The 18,987-nt window shown below is 43.7% G+C and overlaps 2 protein-coding genes across 3 annotated transcripts in view; one reads left to right on the forward strand and one right to left on the reverse strand.

Moving 5' to 3' along the window:
• Positions 1 to 3,052: 3,052 nt before the first annotated feature.
• LOC138633736 (uncharacterized) lies at positions 3,053 to 11,214 on the forward strand. Its single transcript, XM_069720129.1, has 4 exons — positions 3,053 to 3,195; positions 5,410 to 5,557; positions 8,390 to 8,889; positions 10,111 to 11,214. The coding sequence occupies exons 1-4, from the start codon at positions 3,053 to 3,055 to the stop codon at positions 10,181 to 10,183; spliced, it is 864 nt and encodes a 287-aa protein (XP_069576230.1). The 3' UTR covers positions 10,184 to 11,214.
• Positions 11,215 to 17,348: 6,134 nt separating this feature from the next.
• prkcz (protein kinase C, zeta) overlaps positions 17,349 to 18,987 on the reverse strand; it is a 75,088-nt gene continuing 73,449 nt past the window's right edge. For both annotated transcript variants that reach the window (XM_069720126.1, XM_069720125.1), the window contains exon 15: positions 17,349 to 17,504. In XM_069720126.1, coding sequence (XP_069576227.1) covers positions 17,417 to 17,504 — 88 coding nt within the window. In that variant the 3' untranslated portion in view covers positions 17,349 to 17,416. The remainder of the gene's footprint in view (positions 17,505 to 18,987) is intronic.

The following is an 18,987-nucleotide window of genomic DNA, read 5'->3' on the forward strand; positions in this document are numbered from 1 at the left end:
TTGGCCAATGTCAGCAATTCAGCATCAGTCCTTCTGCAATATTCATCTTATGGAGCACTGCTTCCAAATAAAGAAAGAAAAAAAAAAACTCTCACCCTATTTCAGAGTAGCAGGTTTTCCCATAGTGCTGTTTTCCATTCTTTTAAATGGAGCTCTCCTCTTTCCTCTCTTTTCTTTTCCTTCTGTTCAGTCCAGCTTTCCCTTGTCTTTTTTCCATTGCATAATTGTAGCCACTCTCCGTTGGTCCCTCTCTTCTGGCCAAAAGCTTAGAAGGCTCAGAAAGTCCCACCATTATTATGACTTCAACTTTCCACTTTATGTGTGTCCTAGCAGAGGGAACAAAGTCTCATCATTACAGTTAAGATTTTTGTATGACGTAACCGTCTTTACTGTGCTCTGAGTAGATATCCTTGTGCAGGACTGACATAAAATTGTTAGTGTTAAAAGTAAGAGTTGATGATTAGGTCAATCAAACAGAATATAGGCTTTATTGTGTCTTTTTTATCCTTTGAGTCATTACCAAAGAGAGAAAGTCCCTCTCTCTTCAGTCACTGCGTTAAAATTAGGAGCAGAAGGACAGTTGCTAAGTTATCTAATTTAATTCTTATTGTTATTTTTCTAGCATTATTTTTTAAGAAATCTGCAGAGCAGCAGTTGAAATATTTTCAAAAGATTTGGGATTTTTCATGAATTTTTCATGCACGCACAATGGCCTGAGTCAGTCCTTGAAAAAAATTGCCAACTTTTTAATCTTTTTGTTTTCTTATTTAAGTTTTCTAATATTTAATATCTGACTCGATCTGACTCAAAGAAACTATGCCCCGCCCACCTAGAGTGTAAACCTGACAGCACTGCAGGCATGTCAATCAAACCAGACACTATCCCAAATATACCACACTTTAAGGCCTAACATCTAATTAATTTAGGAATAATTTTCAGATGGACCACCAGAACACCAATCAGAGACCGTGAATTTTGCAAATGACATTACATTGATTTTTGTCTTTGTATTTCACGAGAGAAGTTGAATGGGACTCTACAGAGCCAGAGGCGTTTTGGAGGCAACACCTAGTGGCCTTCGGTGGTATTGCATTTTCAAGAATTTCAAGAACGCATTGGCTTCACTTTTCAGACCCGGAAGCCATATTCACTTATAGACAGTTTGAGATTCTGACCTATTGTTACTTTTCATTGGGACAGCTCCCTCTAGTGTCCCGAGTAATTTTACTGGGAGCGAAGGAGGAAGTGAGATATTATAGTTCTAAGCTGTGTTCAAAACAGCCTACCTAACACTCACAATTTGAATGCATTCACACTGCCAAGTATGGAAACAAAAGCACTATAAGTCACCAAAACGGCTGAAAAATAAAATATATAAACCAGAATTATCATTTAACGCAGAAGTTTCTTGTTTCAATCCGATAATCAACTTTTCAGAACTTAAAGTGAATGTTAATTAAAGTTAATGTTAACATAGGTCCTCTATTTAAACGCAAACCCCGATCTACTGACTGTAGTTTTGGTGGTTAAAAAAAACCCAAATCTGTGCTGTATTACTGTTCTCCGTGTCGTATCGAGATATATGGTTTTAGATGTTAAAAGACTCGTTGCATGCAAAACATTTTGGTCCATCAGTTTCATTTTTGAGGTCCAAACATGGGATGAGTTATTACCAAAAGGAAGGTATGTGGGTTTTGTTTCCCTCGTTCATAGCGAGACCCACAGACAGACACGGGCACTCACAGGGAGGGAGGAAGAGAGCAGCGAGGAACCCCCCCTCCACCCACCCACCTGGTGAACTGTGGTCATGATATAATAAGGAGCCTGCACTGGGTTTTTTCTATGATTGTTCAGTACGAATGCGATCACAGATCCTTTCCCTGTTTATTTTTTTTGCGGGGAATGTGGCACGCGGGAAAAAATAGGCATCAGTTCTATTTTATAACTGAGCACTGCACATACTGCAGGCAGTGTGTTCCAGGCCTTAGTGCGTTGGTCCAGTCTAGTTAAAATACATTTCCATTTCAAAGAAACATTCTGCAGATATGGCCTTGGGCCTGGGATACACTGCCTGGCCTGCCTGGCATGTGCGTTACCTGGAAGCCAGAATTAAATTTCATTCTGGCAGTATGTTCCAGGCCTTACCTCAACCTCAACCTCTCAGCCTACTGTTGAGTCCTGGAATCTTACTCAACATTACCTGATGTTGGTAAGAGAAGTAGTGAAAGTGTGTAGGCATTTATTGTTTTGTTTTAATCAAACCACTGTTTTCAGTGTGAATCTTCACACTCGCTACTTGTAGAACAAATAAGTCCTTTATTTTCAGTTAACTTAATACCTGCAGTCATGAAGCAGCAGGAAGCAGCCGTCTTTAATTGCACAAAAGTACAAACAAAACACATATTGTTGCCTGAATATTAAAGGTTATCTAAATATATCAAACTACAATATATTGTTTTGATGAGATTATTAAAGAGAGAAGAATCAATATATGACTAACTGGGTGCTGCACTTTCACAAAGCTGTGTGAAAAATGAAAGATGTAGTTAAAAGAAAAGTAATATGTAAAAACACATTCATGCAGTGCAGCCTGAAGCACTAACATGCAACTCAGGAGTTGTTGTTTTTTGTACAGTGTGAGTGGGCAGTGTGGGGGTCACAGTTTCAGGTCTGGATTTGGGTGCCACTCAGGACAGCTGAGTAAGGTTTAGTTTTTTTGAAAACTAAGATTAGGTACATGTATGATGTATTTAAAAAAAATATGAGCAAAACACAGACACAAACATTTTACTATTCATTTATCTTTGAATGCCTCCTTATATATTTTAAGCAGTGTAAAACTGTTTAGTATGTTCACGTAATTGGTGTATTTTTTTATTTTTTATTTTTTATTATCGTTGAACAACTTGATTGGATAGAGGTTTTTTGCTCGTGGACCAAAAATACGTCTCTGATTGGATAGAATCCAGTGACGTTAGGTGTCTAGATTACGGAAGTCCTTTTTAATGCTGGCGCGGAATTCGGAAGTCGATCTGTAAACTGCTGAAACGACATGGCTGGAAATTACACGAAGTCCAAACTTAAACGAAAGAAGTCTTCTGTCGAAGAGCTGCAAACAGAAACACGTTCCAGCGGAACACCGAAGACACTTCGGACTACGTTGTTTTCTAGTAACAGCGCGTCCAAGACTGAAGGGTGAGTCTGTTCTTGATCCGCAACACTTTCATGTATAGTTAAAGTTTATGGTTAAAAGAATCCTTATTGAAACGATCATTTACTTATTATCAAGTACCGCGATAGTGGCTGGTGACTGAAAAAAAAACGAAACGCCGGAGAACGAACTTCCATTAAAACCCTCAAAATGAAGTGTTATCTCTCTTATTATAGGAATCCCATTATTAACACAACATAACGGAAGTCCTTTGATCAACAAACAGCTGCTTTGGGACAATTCGGCGTGTTAATGAGTTAATAATAAACTCGTGTTGGCTACAAAGCTCAACTTTTAAGAATCGGTTCATGTTTGGATGACTATGTTTGATTGTAACTTCTTGACAGGCAAACAAAGACTTGACATTTGAAGTATATAAGATCAGTTTTAGGGAAGTTTTGCATGACAAATTAAATGTAATAATTTTAATATTTTACAAATCTCAACATGTGTGTGCGTCATTCCCTTACAGCCACAGTGACGTTTAATCGTCAGATTCTGGAAACGGGTTTGGTTCAGGGTGGTCTTCTGGACATTGTGCTGCCCTAGACCCTTCCTAAATATATATATCTTTTTTTTTTTTTTAACACAATCATAAAGAGACAACAATATACAGTGAAACTGCTGCTCAGGGTGTAACACTAGGCTAAGGCCACATACTTGCCAATATACCTCTTTAATTTCTAGTATTAAGTAAATCTAATGAAAAATGTCCATTAAGAGAAGTGACCATAATGAACTTAACGAATAAAAACAGCTGGGCAGTTTTAGCTTTAGAAACAGGGTATGACGTCATGGCCTGGGGGCAGTAGAGGTATGTGCAGGGCCAGTTGATCGGCCAATCACTGGCCCTTTCAGGCTAGTAAAGGCCAATCAGAATCTAAAGTGTGATATATTGAGCTGTTGTAAATGCTGCATCAACCAGTTAAATTGTGCAGGGCAAATCCAGTTTTTTCTGCTTTAATTTAAATATGGTGTAAAATGTAAGCCATTATGCTGCCTGTGTAAATGCAAAATGAAAAACTTGGCTGAGACAAGGCTTCAGTGGCTTTTTTTTTTTTTTTTTTTCCAAATGAGTGTTTAAGTAGGGAAATCACAGGAATAGGTACAGGACTGGTATCAAGTCAATGCCAACAATTCTGAAATTGTGATGCTACCTTTCTTCTCCTTTATAAAACTATAAGGTACCAAAGTTGTGGCTGGTGTAAAAAACAAACAAAAAACAAGAGTCGCGTATGGAGATGTTTTATGTTTGACAAAAGAATCATCCAATTTTAATCGTCTTGGTTCTGATGAAAACTTTTCTGATATCGTGGCATTTGTAGAGCAGAATATAGTTACAGTAATCCAGACGGGATGAAATAAAAATCATGGCTGAAATGGTTGAGGCTCTCTCATGTAGAAAGGAGGAGTTGGAGGTGATGTTTTTATAGGAAACAGCAGAACTGATTTTAACTTGAATATTAACTTCTCCTACTTGAAACGTCCTCTTCTGACAAGGAAAGCTCAAACCACACTGATTAGTAGAAGATTAGAAAACAGAAAACAAGAAGAAGACCAGTCCTTAAGAAAAAAAAAAAAAAGAATAAATAAAGTTAAATAAAACAACTTGGAGGTTTCTATTACTGATTTTAGGATTTTTCTTTAATACAAGAACCAAAGCATCCGACCTCACAGGAGATTTAATCACTAAAAATAAACCCCCTCTAGCTGAATTTATTCAACTCCTCTTGTGAATGAAACAAAAATGGAACATTATGAGATAGGAAACGCCAGGATCTACTGCAGGAACACCGAATCATTTCATAACTTAAAGTTTAAGAATAAATCCGAATGCAAATTGAATTAATGGCAGAAAGTTTCAACATTTCATATTGTTGATTTTACAAATAATTACCCTATTGTTTCCAAAAATGGAATAGTTAATCTATGCAGGGGTCAAATCTACATTTGTCTCGTAGACACTGTGAAGCAGATCAAAGAGACCCTTTATAAATAATTTGATTAAAAATGCATGGAAAGACACAAAAAATACAGTTGGAAGGTTTTTTGCTTAACTTCAAAAATAGGTCAAAAAGCACTGCATTTGTGTTGTTTTTCAGAGACGTGCAGGATGAGGGCCGGAGAGAGAAGGCAGGAGTTGAGTTTGAACTGCGGTGGTTGTGTGGAACAGACAGTGTGTAACATCTGGTTCACAGGCCAGGTGTTCCTGCGGCGGCGTGGTGGAAGAGACAGCCGCTGCCTGCTGTGGAGAACCTGTGGGCGTTCGCACTGACGTGTACTCCGGCGCACCGGGAGAACCTGCACTGGGACCCGGTTCCTGATCTTCCGCATCCATCGACAGCGGTACGCCTCGCGCTGCCTCCTGCAGTTGAATGATGATGAAACTCCTGACAAGACTCGCATCAGAGAGGCTTCATCATCACAAAGTTCAGATGTTCACCTGTGTTCTTTTCCATGGGCTCAAACACACTCTCGTGTCATGGTGTGTCTGAAAGGAAGTAGTCTGTCACTGGGGGGGGGGGGAAAAAAAATCATTTCCAATCCACATGTCGTTCTAGTTTTGTCTGTGCTGTAGAGAGAATCAGGGTTTTATTATGAACAAGCGTGTGTTAGAGACATTAAAATGGCCCTTCATATTTATGTCATTTTGATAAATTCACTATAATTCAACTTTTTTTTTTGTATTACATTTTTGTAGCATGATTCAGATACCAATAAGATACTTATTGGTTCCAACCTGAGCCAGCACCATCAGCCAATTAACTCATTTGCTGATCACCAGAACACTAATCTGCAAGTATTTCAATAGCTTTTTAACCAAATGTGAGCATTTTTCTGTTTTCTTTATGGTGCTGGTGATGGTGGTGGTGCTGCTGCTGGTGGTGGTGTTGCTGGTGCTGCTGCTGCTGGTGGTGGTGGTGCTGCTGCTGCTGCTCGTGCTGCTGCTCCTGCTGCTGGTGGTGGTGTTGCTGGTGCTGCTGGTGGTGGTGTTGCTGGTGCTGCTGCTGCTGCTCGTGCTGCTGGTGGTGGTGGTGTTGCTGGTGCCGCTGGTGGTGGTGGTGGTGCTGCTGCTGCTCGTGCTGCTGCTCCTGCTGCTGGTGGTGGTGGTGCTCGTGTTGCTGATGGTGGTGCTGCTGGTGGTGTAATGGTGTGATAGTGTGGAGAATGTTTTCTTCAGCCACTTCGGGCTCTTCAATACCAATGAATCAAACAGTCCGTATTGTTGCTGACGATGTCTCCCTTTATGGACACAGTTCGCCATCTTCTAACAGTTCTTCCAGCAGGTTAATGCTCCAAGTCTCAAACTGGACAAGACCGTGAGTTTAGTGGACACTTGGATCAGCAGATCTGAATCCACAACAACTTTTGTGGTGGAACGGGAGGTTGGCAGGATGAATATGCAGCTAAAAACTCTGCAGAAATGATGTCATGAATTGTGCCAAATTGGAGAAAAATATTAGTGGAAGGCTTAAAAATCTGACCGAGTCCATGGCATCAGGAATGGAGGCTGTTTGAGAGCGAAGGAAGGTCCTGCCTAGTAAAGTGTACTTTGGTGGAGGAAGCTTGAAGTATCGAGGAACTTCTCGATCATTTACAGAGAGCAGCAACGCGACCGGGACCTCAGAGGTTAAAGACAAATCCAGTGCAGAGGTTGATTTTTACCAACGTGTTGTTCGTGGTGCCTGCAGCGCCGTCATTACAGTAATGGATGGAGTCCAATCACAACACATGTTTTTCCTCTTGGCTCATGGAAATTACTGGGAAAAGTTGCCCAAACCGAAAAATCTGATGTTGATCTGGTGCTGAACTGCTCCAGAGTTATTGTTTAGGTCTGAACAAGCAGAGCTAAACTTTAATATTAAACAGGAACCTAAATATTATTTAAGTTCTTCTAATGCCACACAGTGGTGGATTGGACAGAACCGTCGCCTCGCAGCAGGAAGGTTCTGGGTCCTTTGGGCCTCTCTGTGTGGACTTCTCAGGTTCTCCTTGTTCGTGACTGGGTTTTATTTGAGGTGATTTGGCTTCCTCTAACAGTCCAAAGACGTGAGCGCTAAGGGGACCGGTGCTTGGTGAAGATGTCAATCATTCAGGTCACGGGAAGTTAACATTAGACTTTCGGATGAGAGCGGGAACGTCCTCAGGAAACTCAAAAGAAGTCCAGTTTCCTTTGGGTAACGGAGTGAGTGTGAGGGATTGTCTTTCTGCGTTGGCCCTGTGACGGACAGGCGACCTGTCCAACGTGAACCCTGCTTTTGCTCAGTCAGCTAAGATAAGCTCCGCCCTCCGTCAACCTGTTCAGGGTAGAGCGGGCACAGGTGGTTACGCTGAGAACACGCAGACAGTAGAAACAGTTTAAAATAACAAAGGCTTCATGTATTTTCACGAGTACATGTGTTGCGACCTGAAGATACTTAGACATTCAAGTCCATGTGAACATTGAGAGACAAAGAAATAGACTTTTATCGCTTTTACATTGTTTAATTTTACTCTCCTAAATGAATCCTGCCGTTTCTGTTTGTCAGAGCGACATCACGTGACATCACTCGGCTCTGACGCAAGGATTGGGAAACAGTCGTTGCTGCTGCGCTGTTGTGTACACGAGGATCCTAAAAGAGGACTGAAAGAAAGAAAACAAAGAAGAAGAAAAAACAGTGCCGGGAAAAATAAAGTTGCCAAAACAGATTCCTGTCTGCTTTTAAGGGTGCAACACGTGATTTCTGTTTGATCAAAATACTTCAAATACTGTATACTATTTATTTTAGCACTGGTTACAGCAGTTAGATAAACTCACAGCATCGACCAGCTTGAAAACAAACCTTAATGGGATTTCTGTAAAAAAAAAAAAAATGTTTGGTAAGCTGCAGGGAGTTACATCATTTGTTGCACTGATATACAAGGACAGACTGTGAGTGCAAAGTCAGCATGACCCACAGACAAATTCATTGGAAATAAACCAGACTTATTCTTTAACATACTTCAGTGTGAGCGTCTCAGGGCAGAAAGTCAAATGTCATTCACAGCATGCTGTCCCACCTAATTATTGACTGAAATTCCAACATCGGAGCATAAACAATAATTTAATTGTCTTTAGTTGTTCTTTCCCCCCCATTTATCCTGCATCTCCTCTTTATCTCATCTTTGTCCTCTGTTTTTCTTTTCATGTGACTTCAGAGACCCGCAGCACTAAAGTCCGATGATCAGCTGTGGTGTGACCTCCGCAGCGACGTCGCTGCCTTCCCCGAGCCGCCTCCACCTTCTTCTGGGACTTCATCGAGCCCCGATCCTCTCAGGCTCGGCTCCTCTCAGCAGGACCTCTCGGCACCGAGCAGACCGGTACCAGACCCACGGCTGCCCTCTCACGGCGGCCAGAGTCCCAAACGCAAGGCACCTCAACTCCTCGGCATGAGTCAGCGGCCGTCTGTCCGCCGCCGGGAGGAGGGGGGGGCTTCATCGGCAGGACCCTCGGGCGCCAGGGGAGAGCAGGGGAGGAGAGGAGGAGAACCAGAGGAACCAATCAGTGGGTTGAATCACCGGGTGAAGGCATCTGAGGGCCCGCCTCCCCTGCAGAAGCAGGCTAAAAATAAAGAGGAGGTGCAGAGGAGCATCGGAGGAGGAGGAGGAGGAGGAGGGCTGCAGAGCTGTCCCATGTGTCTGCAAGTGTTCCCCGTCGGGTAAGAGCCGCACACCACAAATCTCGTTATCGTCCCGCTCTCGTCCACCATTTTTCTGCCATTTCTACCATTTCTCGCCTTGTTCCTCACTTTTAAAGAAGTGATTTTCCAGCTTTTTTTTTTCTTTTTCTATTAACCCGGTGCTCCCACTGCACTGCCAACAGTCTTCCCACATCTCACCTGATAACCAAGTTGATCCGACCCCAGCACAAAAGATGGAGATGCACCTGCTGCTGCTGCTACTGATAAAATACGTTTTTGTGTTATTCAGGAATCAGATAAGTTTACAAAAAAAAAAAGCAAGTCTGAAAATTAGGACTTTCACAACAGACCTGGCAACTGTGCATGAGTTAAAAAAAAAAGAAGAAAAAAAAAAAAGGCCAACAGGACGCTGGTTTTGTGTGCTCATACAACTCGTCGAGAGGTTGCACACATTTCTTTTCTGTTTTTTTTTCCTTTGGGGACTTTTTCATGGTGTCCAGCCAAACACAATAAACAAAGGAGCTTTTATTTTTCTGTCTTCTAGTGGATGTGTGGAAAAATGTCCACGAACACACACACACACACACACACACACACACACACACACACACACACACACACACACACACACACACACACACACACACACACACACACACACACACACACACACTCTCTCACTCACACACACAGCCCTGATTGTAGTGTGTATGGAAGTGTGTCCATGTCCACTGTTTAAGTCCAAAGCTGTCTGCAGACACGGAAACAATGAATTGGCCTTTTAGCAAAGATAGATGGCCGCAACAACACAGCACAAACATTTTGTTTTCCTCTTTTCTTAGAGGCTGTATGAATTAGCAAACGTTAGTATGCCACCAATCTAAACTATAGGGAGTTCAACCTGCTAAATATGAGCGTGGTAACATTACCATAGTGAGCAGCGTCGTGGTACCGACCCACCGGGGGCTGATACGGGGAGAAGTTTTGGTTTCACTACTGGGGGGCTGTCATGTTGTCTATCACTATACAGAATACAATCACACTGGAAAACTCGGAGTACCGCAGGTCTTAACAAGCATGCGGGGATCCCGATCCAGAGCTTGTTCTAACCCTGATGTTTACGAGTCGAGGATAGACTCGGGTTGCCCTCCTTTGTTCTGCAGGCAGACGTTTGATCACTATGTACTCATCACACACCGAGTGTGTTCGCTGTCGTTTACCGTGTTGCCGTCGCTCCAGGTCCTCCCAGATGGACCGCGACGGCCACCTGGCCCAGTGTCTGTCCGATGTGAACGTGGACGTGACCTGGTGAGCCGACGGGGCGCTGGCCGCCGTCCAGCAGCTCCGAGCGCCCCAGACGACCCACTCGCTCCACGGTCGTACGGAGCGGAGGAGGATCACACCCACCGAGAGCAACACGGGCTGCACACCGAGGGAGCTGACGGTTCAACCCGACCCTGGACGCTCACCTCGTGGAGAGGTGGGAAGAACGTTCCTATATGTCAACATGCTGAATTTTTCACCTCGACTACTTTGAAAGCTCCTCTGTCATATTTTCCGTTTAGCCTCTTCAGACACAAAAAGCTCCGATTTGTCTCTAGAAGAACGTGTCCGAGAGGAACGCCGAATAAAAAAGACGATCCCTCTTCGACCTCCGGGAGACGAACCGGAGATGGAAGACGGCTGCGTCTTCCTCGCAAAGCTGCTTCCATGGAAACCATCAGACCCGTCGCTACAGACGTTGAATTCCCCCCCGACACGCACATAAACACACACATAAACACACAACACACCCCACTACCTTTGGATTTGGGGTGTCGATGCCACCTATTACAAGTAACTTCCCACTGAAACCCACTTCACACTGTGATTGAGCAGCCGTGCAGATATGCGAGGAGTGAGGTATTGCTTTTAAAGAAAAAAAGAAAAGAAAAAAAAAAGGATTTATTACTATTTTTGGCACTTTTGATGTGAACAACCTGATGCAACACTGTAAATGTTTCCATGGAGAAATGTTTGAAAAATATGCACAAGCACATTAGATTTCCGTCGTGGTTGGATCTTCTGAGAGACCGTAACCGGCCCGGTTTACACCTGATGTTAACATGTGATCTCGTAATTTGGATCCATTCTTAAGATGGAAATACCTTCCACAGGGTTTGATACTTTTTGTTTTATTACATTCAGTTGCTAAAATGAAGAATATCGAGCTGAGTTTTGTTCTGTGTGTCATGTAAAGATGAACAGAGAAACCTGCTTTAAAATCAATGTATTATATAGAATTTTGACGATCTATTACTGTTATTATCACAGATGAAAGGATCCTCTTGGAAATACATCAGATCTTTTCAAATCACATTATGTTTTGTTGTTGTTGTTGTTGTTTATGTTTACGTAGGGGGGGTGGAGCGAGCGGTGGATCTGACTCGATCTGACTGGAAACCCCGACGATACTACGTCCCGCCCACCGATATCTGTAACCTGACTGCACCACAGGCCTGTCAATCAAACAGACACGCCCCCAAAAACATATTTTCTTTTAAGCTTATACATGAATGAGGGATTATTTTCAGATGGACCTCCAGAAAACTAATAAGAAGGAGTGACTTTAGCTAACAACACCGAGATAACTGATGGACACATTTTATTCACTTTGGATTTGATGAGAGAAGTTGAATGGGAGTCTATGGAGCCGGAGGCTTTTTGGAGCCGACCTCTAGTGGCACTCGCTGGTATCGCAGCTTAAGGCACTTCTGTATCGACCTCATTTTTCAGACCCAGAAGCTGCGGACACTTTTATATTCAGTCTGTGATCCAAACACCAATTTTTCAGGACCTCATTGTGACCCCTGTGACTCTGCAGACACTTTCTAATGAACTAAACTCCAAAACAATCCACAGCAGAAACTTCATACTAACACCACTTCACACAGAGGAGGTGATCTGATTAGATGTTGAAGCACCTCACTGCATACATTTGCATATTAATGAGGGACCACTGATTTCCCAGAAAAAGGCTGTAACTTGTCAACACTTTAAGCTAACAAGTTCAAATTGATAGCAGGTCTGAGGCATGAAAACATGTTGGTATAAAATGCCCTCGCTAATTAAGGAGCTAATTAGGTTGATGAGGAATAAACAGATTTTTCTTGTGAACATGATAACTTGAAATCATTACACAGCAGAAACTTCATACTCACTCCACAGGTACTCCATATGGAGCGCATGATTTGATTAGAGTTTGCTTTGCTGAATACATTTGCATATTAATAAATATATAAACAGATTTGTTTTGGGGGGAAACATCTGTTAGCAGTTTTGAGAAGTTATTTGTACTGTGAGCGTGTTTGTTCTGTCGTCATGGAGATCGTGGCTGGACATGGAGATGATCAACATGTAGCTGTGGCTCAGTTGCTCATGTTTTTATTTTTGTTAGTTTGATAAAAGTGCCATTATATAAAGAACAAATAGAAAATGAATCCACTGAAAGAGCAACATTTGGGGAAAATGCTTTATCACTGAAGTTCACAGCTGTCGTGGGGACGTCGTGACCTTCGTGATGAACAGTCCGTGCAGTGACCCAGTTCCCATGTGGCCCGACCCGTCATGTACTTTTACTGGAAAGTGGACCCTTCAGAACAGAGCTAGAGGGGGGGCCCTTAAAATCTTAACCTAAGGAAATGTGACTCCACTCTTTGCGCCAACAGTAGTGACAATTCTCCAAAGTTCATTATTACTAAGTTTGAAGGTCTCCAGAATTTGTATATTAAGTCTTCATTCAATCTATTTAAAGCAGAAAAATGGCTTTATTATCCCAGAGCTGCACTTTCAGATAACAAAAATGTTCTTGAAAAAAAAATCCATTTATTGAATTTATGGACCAGTTTTCATGTTATTTTGCTTCAGTTTGCGAAGCATTCTTCTACCGCTTGGCTTGGAGTCCAAAAATACCTGAAAACACTCCGTTTGACGGGCCAGTCGGAGGGTGAGATGTTGGAGGGTGAGACGTTGGAGGGTGAGACGTTGGATGTAGTCGGAGGGTGAGACGTTGGAGGGTGAGATGTTGGATGTAGTCGGAGGGTGAGATGTTGGAGGGTGAGATGTTGGATGTAGTCGGAGGGTGAGACGTTGGAGGGTGAGATGTTGGATGTAGTCGGAGGGTGAGACGTTGGAGGGTGAGATGTTGGATGTAGTCGGAGGGTGAGACGTTGGAGGGTGAGATGTTGGATGTAGTCGGAGGGTGAGACGTTGGAGGGTGAGATGTTGGATGTAGTCGGAGGGTGAGACGTTGGAGGGTGAGATGTTGGATGTAGTCGGAGGGCGAGACGTTGGAGGGTGAGATGTTGGATGCAGTTGGAGGGTGAGACGTTGGAGGGTGAGATGTTGGATGCAGTTGGAGGGTGAGACGTTGGAGGGTGAGATGTTGGAGGGTGAGATGTTGGATGTAGTCGGAGGGTGAGACGTTGGATGTTAGATGACCACCAAACCTCGATCCCTGTGTGGGAGCGTGCAAAATAGAGGGGGAGGGGCCAAAGGGGAGAGCTGGGATTGGACCTTTGTGTCACAGTGAGGTTTTCAGCTTTGTGTCTGTTCTGAGACAACCGAACCCTTTGTACATTGTATCTGGCAGCTTGTGTGCTCGGTGGAGCACAAAGTCTGGACGGATCCTCAATGAATCCTCCTGAAAACCACAAATTGAACTTTCTATATTTCTGTTTGTGTCGTTCCGTCAAATGAGATGATTGTCAGTGAGTGTCAGAGCTGCTGGTTGAGCCGGACCCGGCGTCGTTACGTTTCAGCTCCGACAGCCACAACTGATCGCGGTGCTTCTAGACAACGTTTGGGATTCCAGCTGATGCGCTGTGTTTCAGAAGCATCCCGTTCCTCCGCAAAAAAATGCATGTTGTCTAGAAGCAACATTAAGCTGCGCAGAACAGATCAGCCGAGCAGGAAGTCAGGCGCACAGACCACTTTCAAAATAAAAGACTGTGCAGACTTTCAGATCGTATATCAAATCACCGATGCGTTATCCTCCTGCTTCTGGCACCGTATGTGAAATATAGATACAAACTAATTATTTTTTTTTAACAGCAAAAACAAAGTAAACTATTAACTATGTAGGCTGCAGCACAAACAAAGAAGCAAATAATAAACATAAAACGGACGCTTTCTTACCCGAGCTAGCTTGGCACGTCATTAATTAAACATATTTTGCACTATCTGGGTGGTGAAGATGCAGATTTAAAAAAAAAAAAAAAAAATTCCATTCATATAAAAAACATTTCCGTCTCGCTAATGGACTTTGTCCTAATGGGCAGAAGAAAAAAAAAAAAAAGCCAACGCTGAATAAATGAGCTGATGAAATCAGACTGAACTGCAGATTTTTAAATATTCCAGTAAACAGTTCCGAGCTCGAACACACCCGGAAAAAAAGTGTTAGGTGATGAATATTGGCTAATGACCTTCTCCGCTCCGGCTGGATGAGCGGGGGTAAGTGGTGATCAGAGGGGGAGCTGCCGTGTGAGGCCCGTTACCCCGGAGACGCACGTATCAAACTGAAGCATCTGCAAACATTTTACTGCTGTCGTCTGCAACAACAACAACAACAACAACAAAAAGAGGAGGCACTCCGTTCACGGAAAACCAGTATCATTTTTAATAATTACACATATTTACAAAGATGCGGTGAAGCAAAAAATTAAGCAGATTCAACCAGCATTATGTTAAAAAGAAATCACGGTCTGGTTTCAGTCTCTTGTCTGTACGGTGGTTTGAATGGCCTTCAGTGGTCTGTGATGTGGAGACGAGGACTCCCGGTTCACCCATTGGTCCCTCACGGGGGGAAAAAAGAAGAAATAAACAACCAGAAAACACCACTGATGTTTCACCAGGTGGCAATAAAAAGCACAACGTTAATAAAAATGCAGCAAATGAGATGAAGCTTTCCCGAATGTTGGAGTGATTTCTAGCTTCTTGAAAAGTGTGTGTGTGTGTGTGTGTGTGTGTGTGTGTGTGTGTGTGTGTGTGTGTGTGTGTGTGTGTGTGTGTGTGTGTTCATCGTAGTGGACTAATCGGTGAGTGTGGAACTGCTTCATTATCTCTCCTCTGTCTATCAGTTCCTTCCCTGCCTGTAAAGGCCCCGCAGCTAATTGAGACCCTTTGACTCGGGACCAGCTAATTAATCCTATTATGTGGTTATCAAATTAACCCGGGTCAGATTTCAGAGCGCTCGTCTTCCCCTCGGAAGCACACGGACACACGGAGAGATCGTTTCAGAGTCTCTCTGCCGCCGACTTTTATCTGCGTTCTTCGTCGATGAACGTTTGGTTACAGATATGTTGCTCGCTGGGTATAAAGGTGGCAGTGTGTGAAGTTAAACTGGACTCTGACTGGCTTTTGGGATCCACTGTGCACCTGCAGCCGGAGGGGGGGGGGGGGGCACCAAGCTGTTGTTCAATCAAGCTGAAATTAAATCGGAAGAATTTCAGAGGAATTGGCATCATCTAGCAAATCACGGATATCCCTCGTTAAAAAAAGTGGCAAGATACCATCAACAAAAACATTTCTTTTTGTTGAAATCTTCCTTTGGAGAATTTAAACATGTTTTAACAAAACCTCAGTGTTTCAGAGTTGAATATGGTTTTATAAAAGCTTCCAGTGTGCTGGAATAGATCCTGCTTGCATCCAAATGAGAGACCAAATAATAATAATAATAAAAAACCCAAAACAAGCCTGATTTTGATTGGATGCTAAGTTTTGATATTTGAGCGTTTTAAACAGTCGACATTACAGACAAGGTTTCAGTCCAGACACTCAACCAGCCGTGTTCCTGCCACTCAGATGGATCTGCTGTCTGTCAGCTGCTCCACACGGTCGTAACGTTTGGACTGTACACGGTACGTCCTGTGGAATCCAACAACACTAAAAAATACATTTCTTAAAATCATTCCAACGATGACGAGACGTTATTTCTGACGTTTCATTTGGACTTCCCGGAACAAATGGAGTTTACTGCAGCGGAAGAGGCGAAGCAGAGACGGAAAACACGGCGTGAGCCCCCGAATGGAAAACGGGAGACGTCCAACGGGTCACGTGGTCGGTCGGTTCGGAGCGGCCGCAGATGGTCACGCGGCGGCCGCCGGTGTGGAAGGAACCCGAGCTTTGGCCGGCGGGCCCGCACACGCTGAGGAGGCCCGGAGCCAACGTTCCTCAGCTGCCAGACGGAGGCTACGTACACCTCTATAAACACAGGGCCCTGTCGGATGCTCTCGCACGTCTGATGACGGCTTTTGGAGGTGGGGGGGGGGGGGGGGGACTCTGCAAGCGGGAAACAACCCTCACTAATGAGCGTTGTACTGTAAATGTACCTTCCAGCGCCGGTCGGAGTTCTGTCTCGTGCGGCCATAAATGCTGCTTTTGTGAATACAGACAATCAGAATTGATTTATATTTGGATTGATTCACTCAAAAAGGAAAAATCTTCAGTCCTCAGCGAGGCGGGGCCGAGCGGGGCCGAGGTGGGGCCGAGGCGGGCCGAGGCGGGGCCGAGGCGGGCCACTGGAGCTCCTAACATTTGGAAGAGTTGGGAGTCTCACCATGGTTTCGGCTGCTTTTTCCCCACTGAAGCCGTGACGGGTGAAGAATTGTCCAATAAGAGTTTAAGTGCAATCAGAGACGTGGTAACTAATTTGATCTTTGAGGCACTTCTTAAATTAAAAGCCGTCTCCCGGTCAGCATTTTGTCCCATTGTTTTGTGAAAATCATAAAAGATACCAAAAAAAAGAAAAAGAAAAAGAGAAAGGTTTTCAGTTCCAGGTGGAAAATGTGCCACTTGCATCAATAAAAAGGCATCCTCAATTTTGGATTCACTACCTACATTATAATACAGAATAATAACTTATTTTTTTTCCTTTTGTCATTGTACATTCTTGTTTTGTGTGAGGACGCCCCCCCCCCCCCCCGACAAGATAGAAAAAAAAGAAAAAAGAAACTAACAATAAAAAAAAAAAAGTGCACGTAAAATCATTTCAAGTTCTTGAGCAGAACTGTCATATTCATCCAGGGATGTGAGACGGGTCGACGCGTGTTCATGACGGCAGGCACAGAATGAAACATTTTCTCTTTTTGAAATCACAGAGCTGGTCGTGCTTTTGGACACGAGGATGGACATTCTGAACGGGGAGAAAGGAATGAAGTCGAAGGACAAACGAAACGACAACAAAACAAAAGGAAAAGGAGAAGACAACGGATGGACGGGGAATGTTCTCTTCGTCCGGCGTCCGTTGTTTTCCTCGTAGATAACAACAAGCAACAGTCTGGTACCCAAAACACAACAATCGGAATCATCCAGGAAGGAAACGCTCCCCTCCTCCTCCTGTTCGCATCGCCTTGTTGACAGGTCCGGAGGGTGAATTCGTCCTCCCTGTTGTCCTTTACTCCTCCTCCCTCCTCCCTCCTCCCTCCTCCGAGCCTTTCAGAGTGTTTTTTTTGGCTGAGACGGCAGCTTGGACAGACAGTGGGTGGGCGAAGGAGGAAGCTGCTCTCCTTCATACAGACTCTTCTGTGGATAGCAGCAGGGGGTTGATGTATTCAAATCCCTCAAACTCTGACTGGTCTATTCTCTTGATGACGTCCCTGAGGAGAGAAGGAGGGGGGTGGGGTGGGGTGGGGGGGTGGGGAGAGAGAGTTAGAGGTGTTGTTTCATCACAGCCAAAAAAAACAAAAAACAAACACCCACAATGCTATCGACAGCACAACCTCGGATCCGGTTATCCACCGTCTCCGCGGTGGATTTGAACCGAGCCCGGTGCTGAATGAAACCCGCCTCGCTCCGTGTTTGAACCTGAACTTGGACCGTTACCGGAACGACGGGCAGATCGCGGATAAACCGGAGCTGCGGGGAATTGAGTTTTGGTGGAGTCGGCACCGTTGGCCGGCAGTCGGGCCGAATGCTGCAGTACGGAGAAAATAGAGCCGCGAGCTCTGAGAACTGTTGTGACTGATGAGTCAGCAGTTTCCACTTCATGCACAACTGAAAGTGAACAAATTAAAATCTATATTTTGATAAGATTTTATTAATCCCTCAGTGGGGAAATTCAGTTGTCACGACAGCTTAAGAATACATATGTAATACATTTGGTCAGTATTTATATTTGTTTTAATCTTATTAAAGTTGTTTATTAGCACATTTGACTCCATGTGCCATTTCGTGGCTAGATATAAGGTTCAGATTTGGTATTTTAAAATAAGGATTTTTCTGGTTAAATCTTATCAGAAAACTTTACTTGACACTTTTCAAACCGGCAACACCCCACGAATACAGAACAAAAGCTCAATTTTGGCTGTTGTGATACAAAATGCATGTGAAGAGTATCAATTTGTTATTGTTCACATCAATGAAGCTTATCCAGCTGGTTTGGGTGGAGCTCAGCTACGTGAATAAATGTTGCTAACAGTCCGCGGCTCTAGTTAAGAGACGGCCGCTGTGGGCTTTCTGACGCACTTTGAGGATTTAACACAATATCGGATGAGTGCTTTCTGCTCAAATCACAAGTGCAGCTCAGGGGAAAACGCGTGTAGCTCAGATGGAGCGACGTAATGCGAAATAAGTTGTTCACGACGCTTCCATCACAGTTTTGTACGTCGTCAGCCGGCTGACACCTGCTGAGCTGATTGCATCAGTTTCTCTCCAGAATAAAATCCTTCATTTCCTGTAAAACTGCCAAACCTACAAACACGACATCAAGTGCAATAAAAAAAAAGAAGAAGAAACGTTGCAGACTAAGGAGTGGAGGAACTATCACTTTGTTTCTTTCCTGAGGTTCTGCTTCTATTAACGGAGGCGTAATCACAGGTAAATGTGAATAGTGGGCTCGGACTCGCCGGGTAAAAATAAATGTACTCCCTTAGCAACACTGCTGCTTTCCTCTCCTGCAGCAACAGGCAGTTTACTCATCTGTGTGTGTGTGTGTGTGTGTGTGTGTGTGTGTGTGTGTGTGTGTGTGTGTGTGTGTGTGTGTGTGTGTGTGTGTGTGTGTGTGTGTGTGTGTGTGTGTGGTGATGGTGAGACCAGGGAGAGAAGGCCAAAAAAAAAAAAAAAAAAAAAAACAAGGCCTCT

The sequence above is a fragment of the Brachyistius frenatus genome, unplaced genomic scaffold (assembly GCF_029030835.1).
Source record: "Brachyistius frenatus isolate BFR_SWC_R1_liver_20210118 unplaced genomic scaffold, ASM2903083v1 Contig_234, whole genome shotgun sequence".
NCBI lineage: Eukaryota > Metazoa > Chordata > Actinopteri > Embiotocidae > Brachyistius > Brachyistius frenatus.

Bases quoted from the DNA above. Each gene is read 5' to 3' on its own strand.
- LOC138633736 (XM_069720129.1), top strand. From the start codon at position 3,053: ATGGCTGGAAATTACACGAAGTCCAAACTTAAACGAAAGAAGTCTTCT. The intron at 3,196-5,409 runs GTGAGTCTGTTC...TCTGGTTCACAG, and splicing joins AGCGCGTCCAAGACTGAAGG to GCCAGGTGTTCCTGCGGCGG. The intron at 8,890-10,110 runs GTAAGAGCCGCA...CCGTCGCTCCAG, and splicing joins CTGCAAGTGTTCCCCGTCGG to GTCCTCCCAGATGGACCGCG.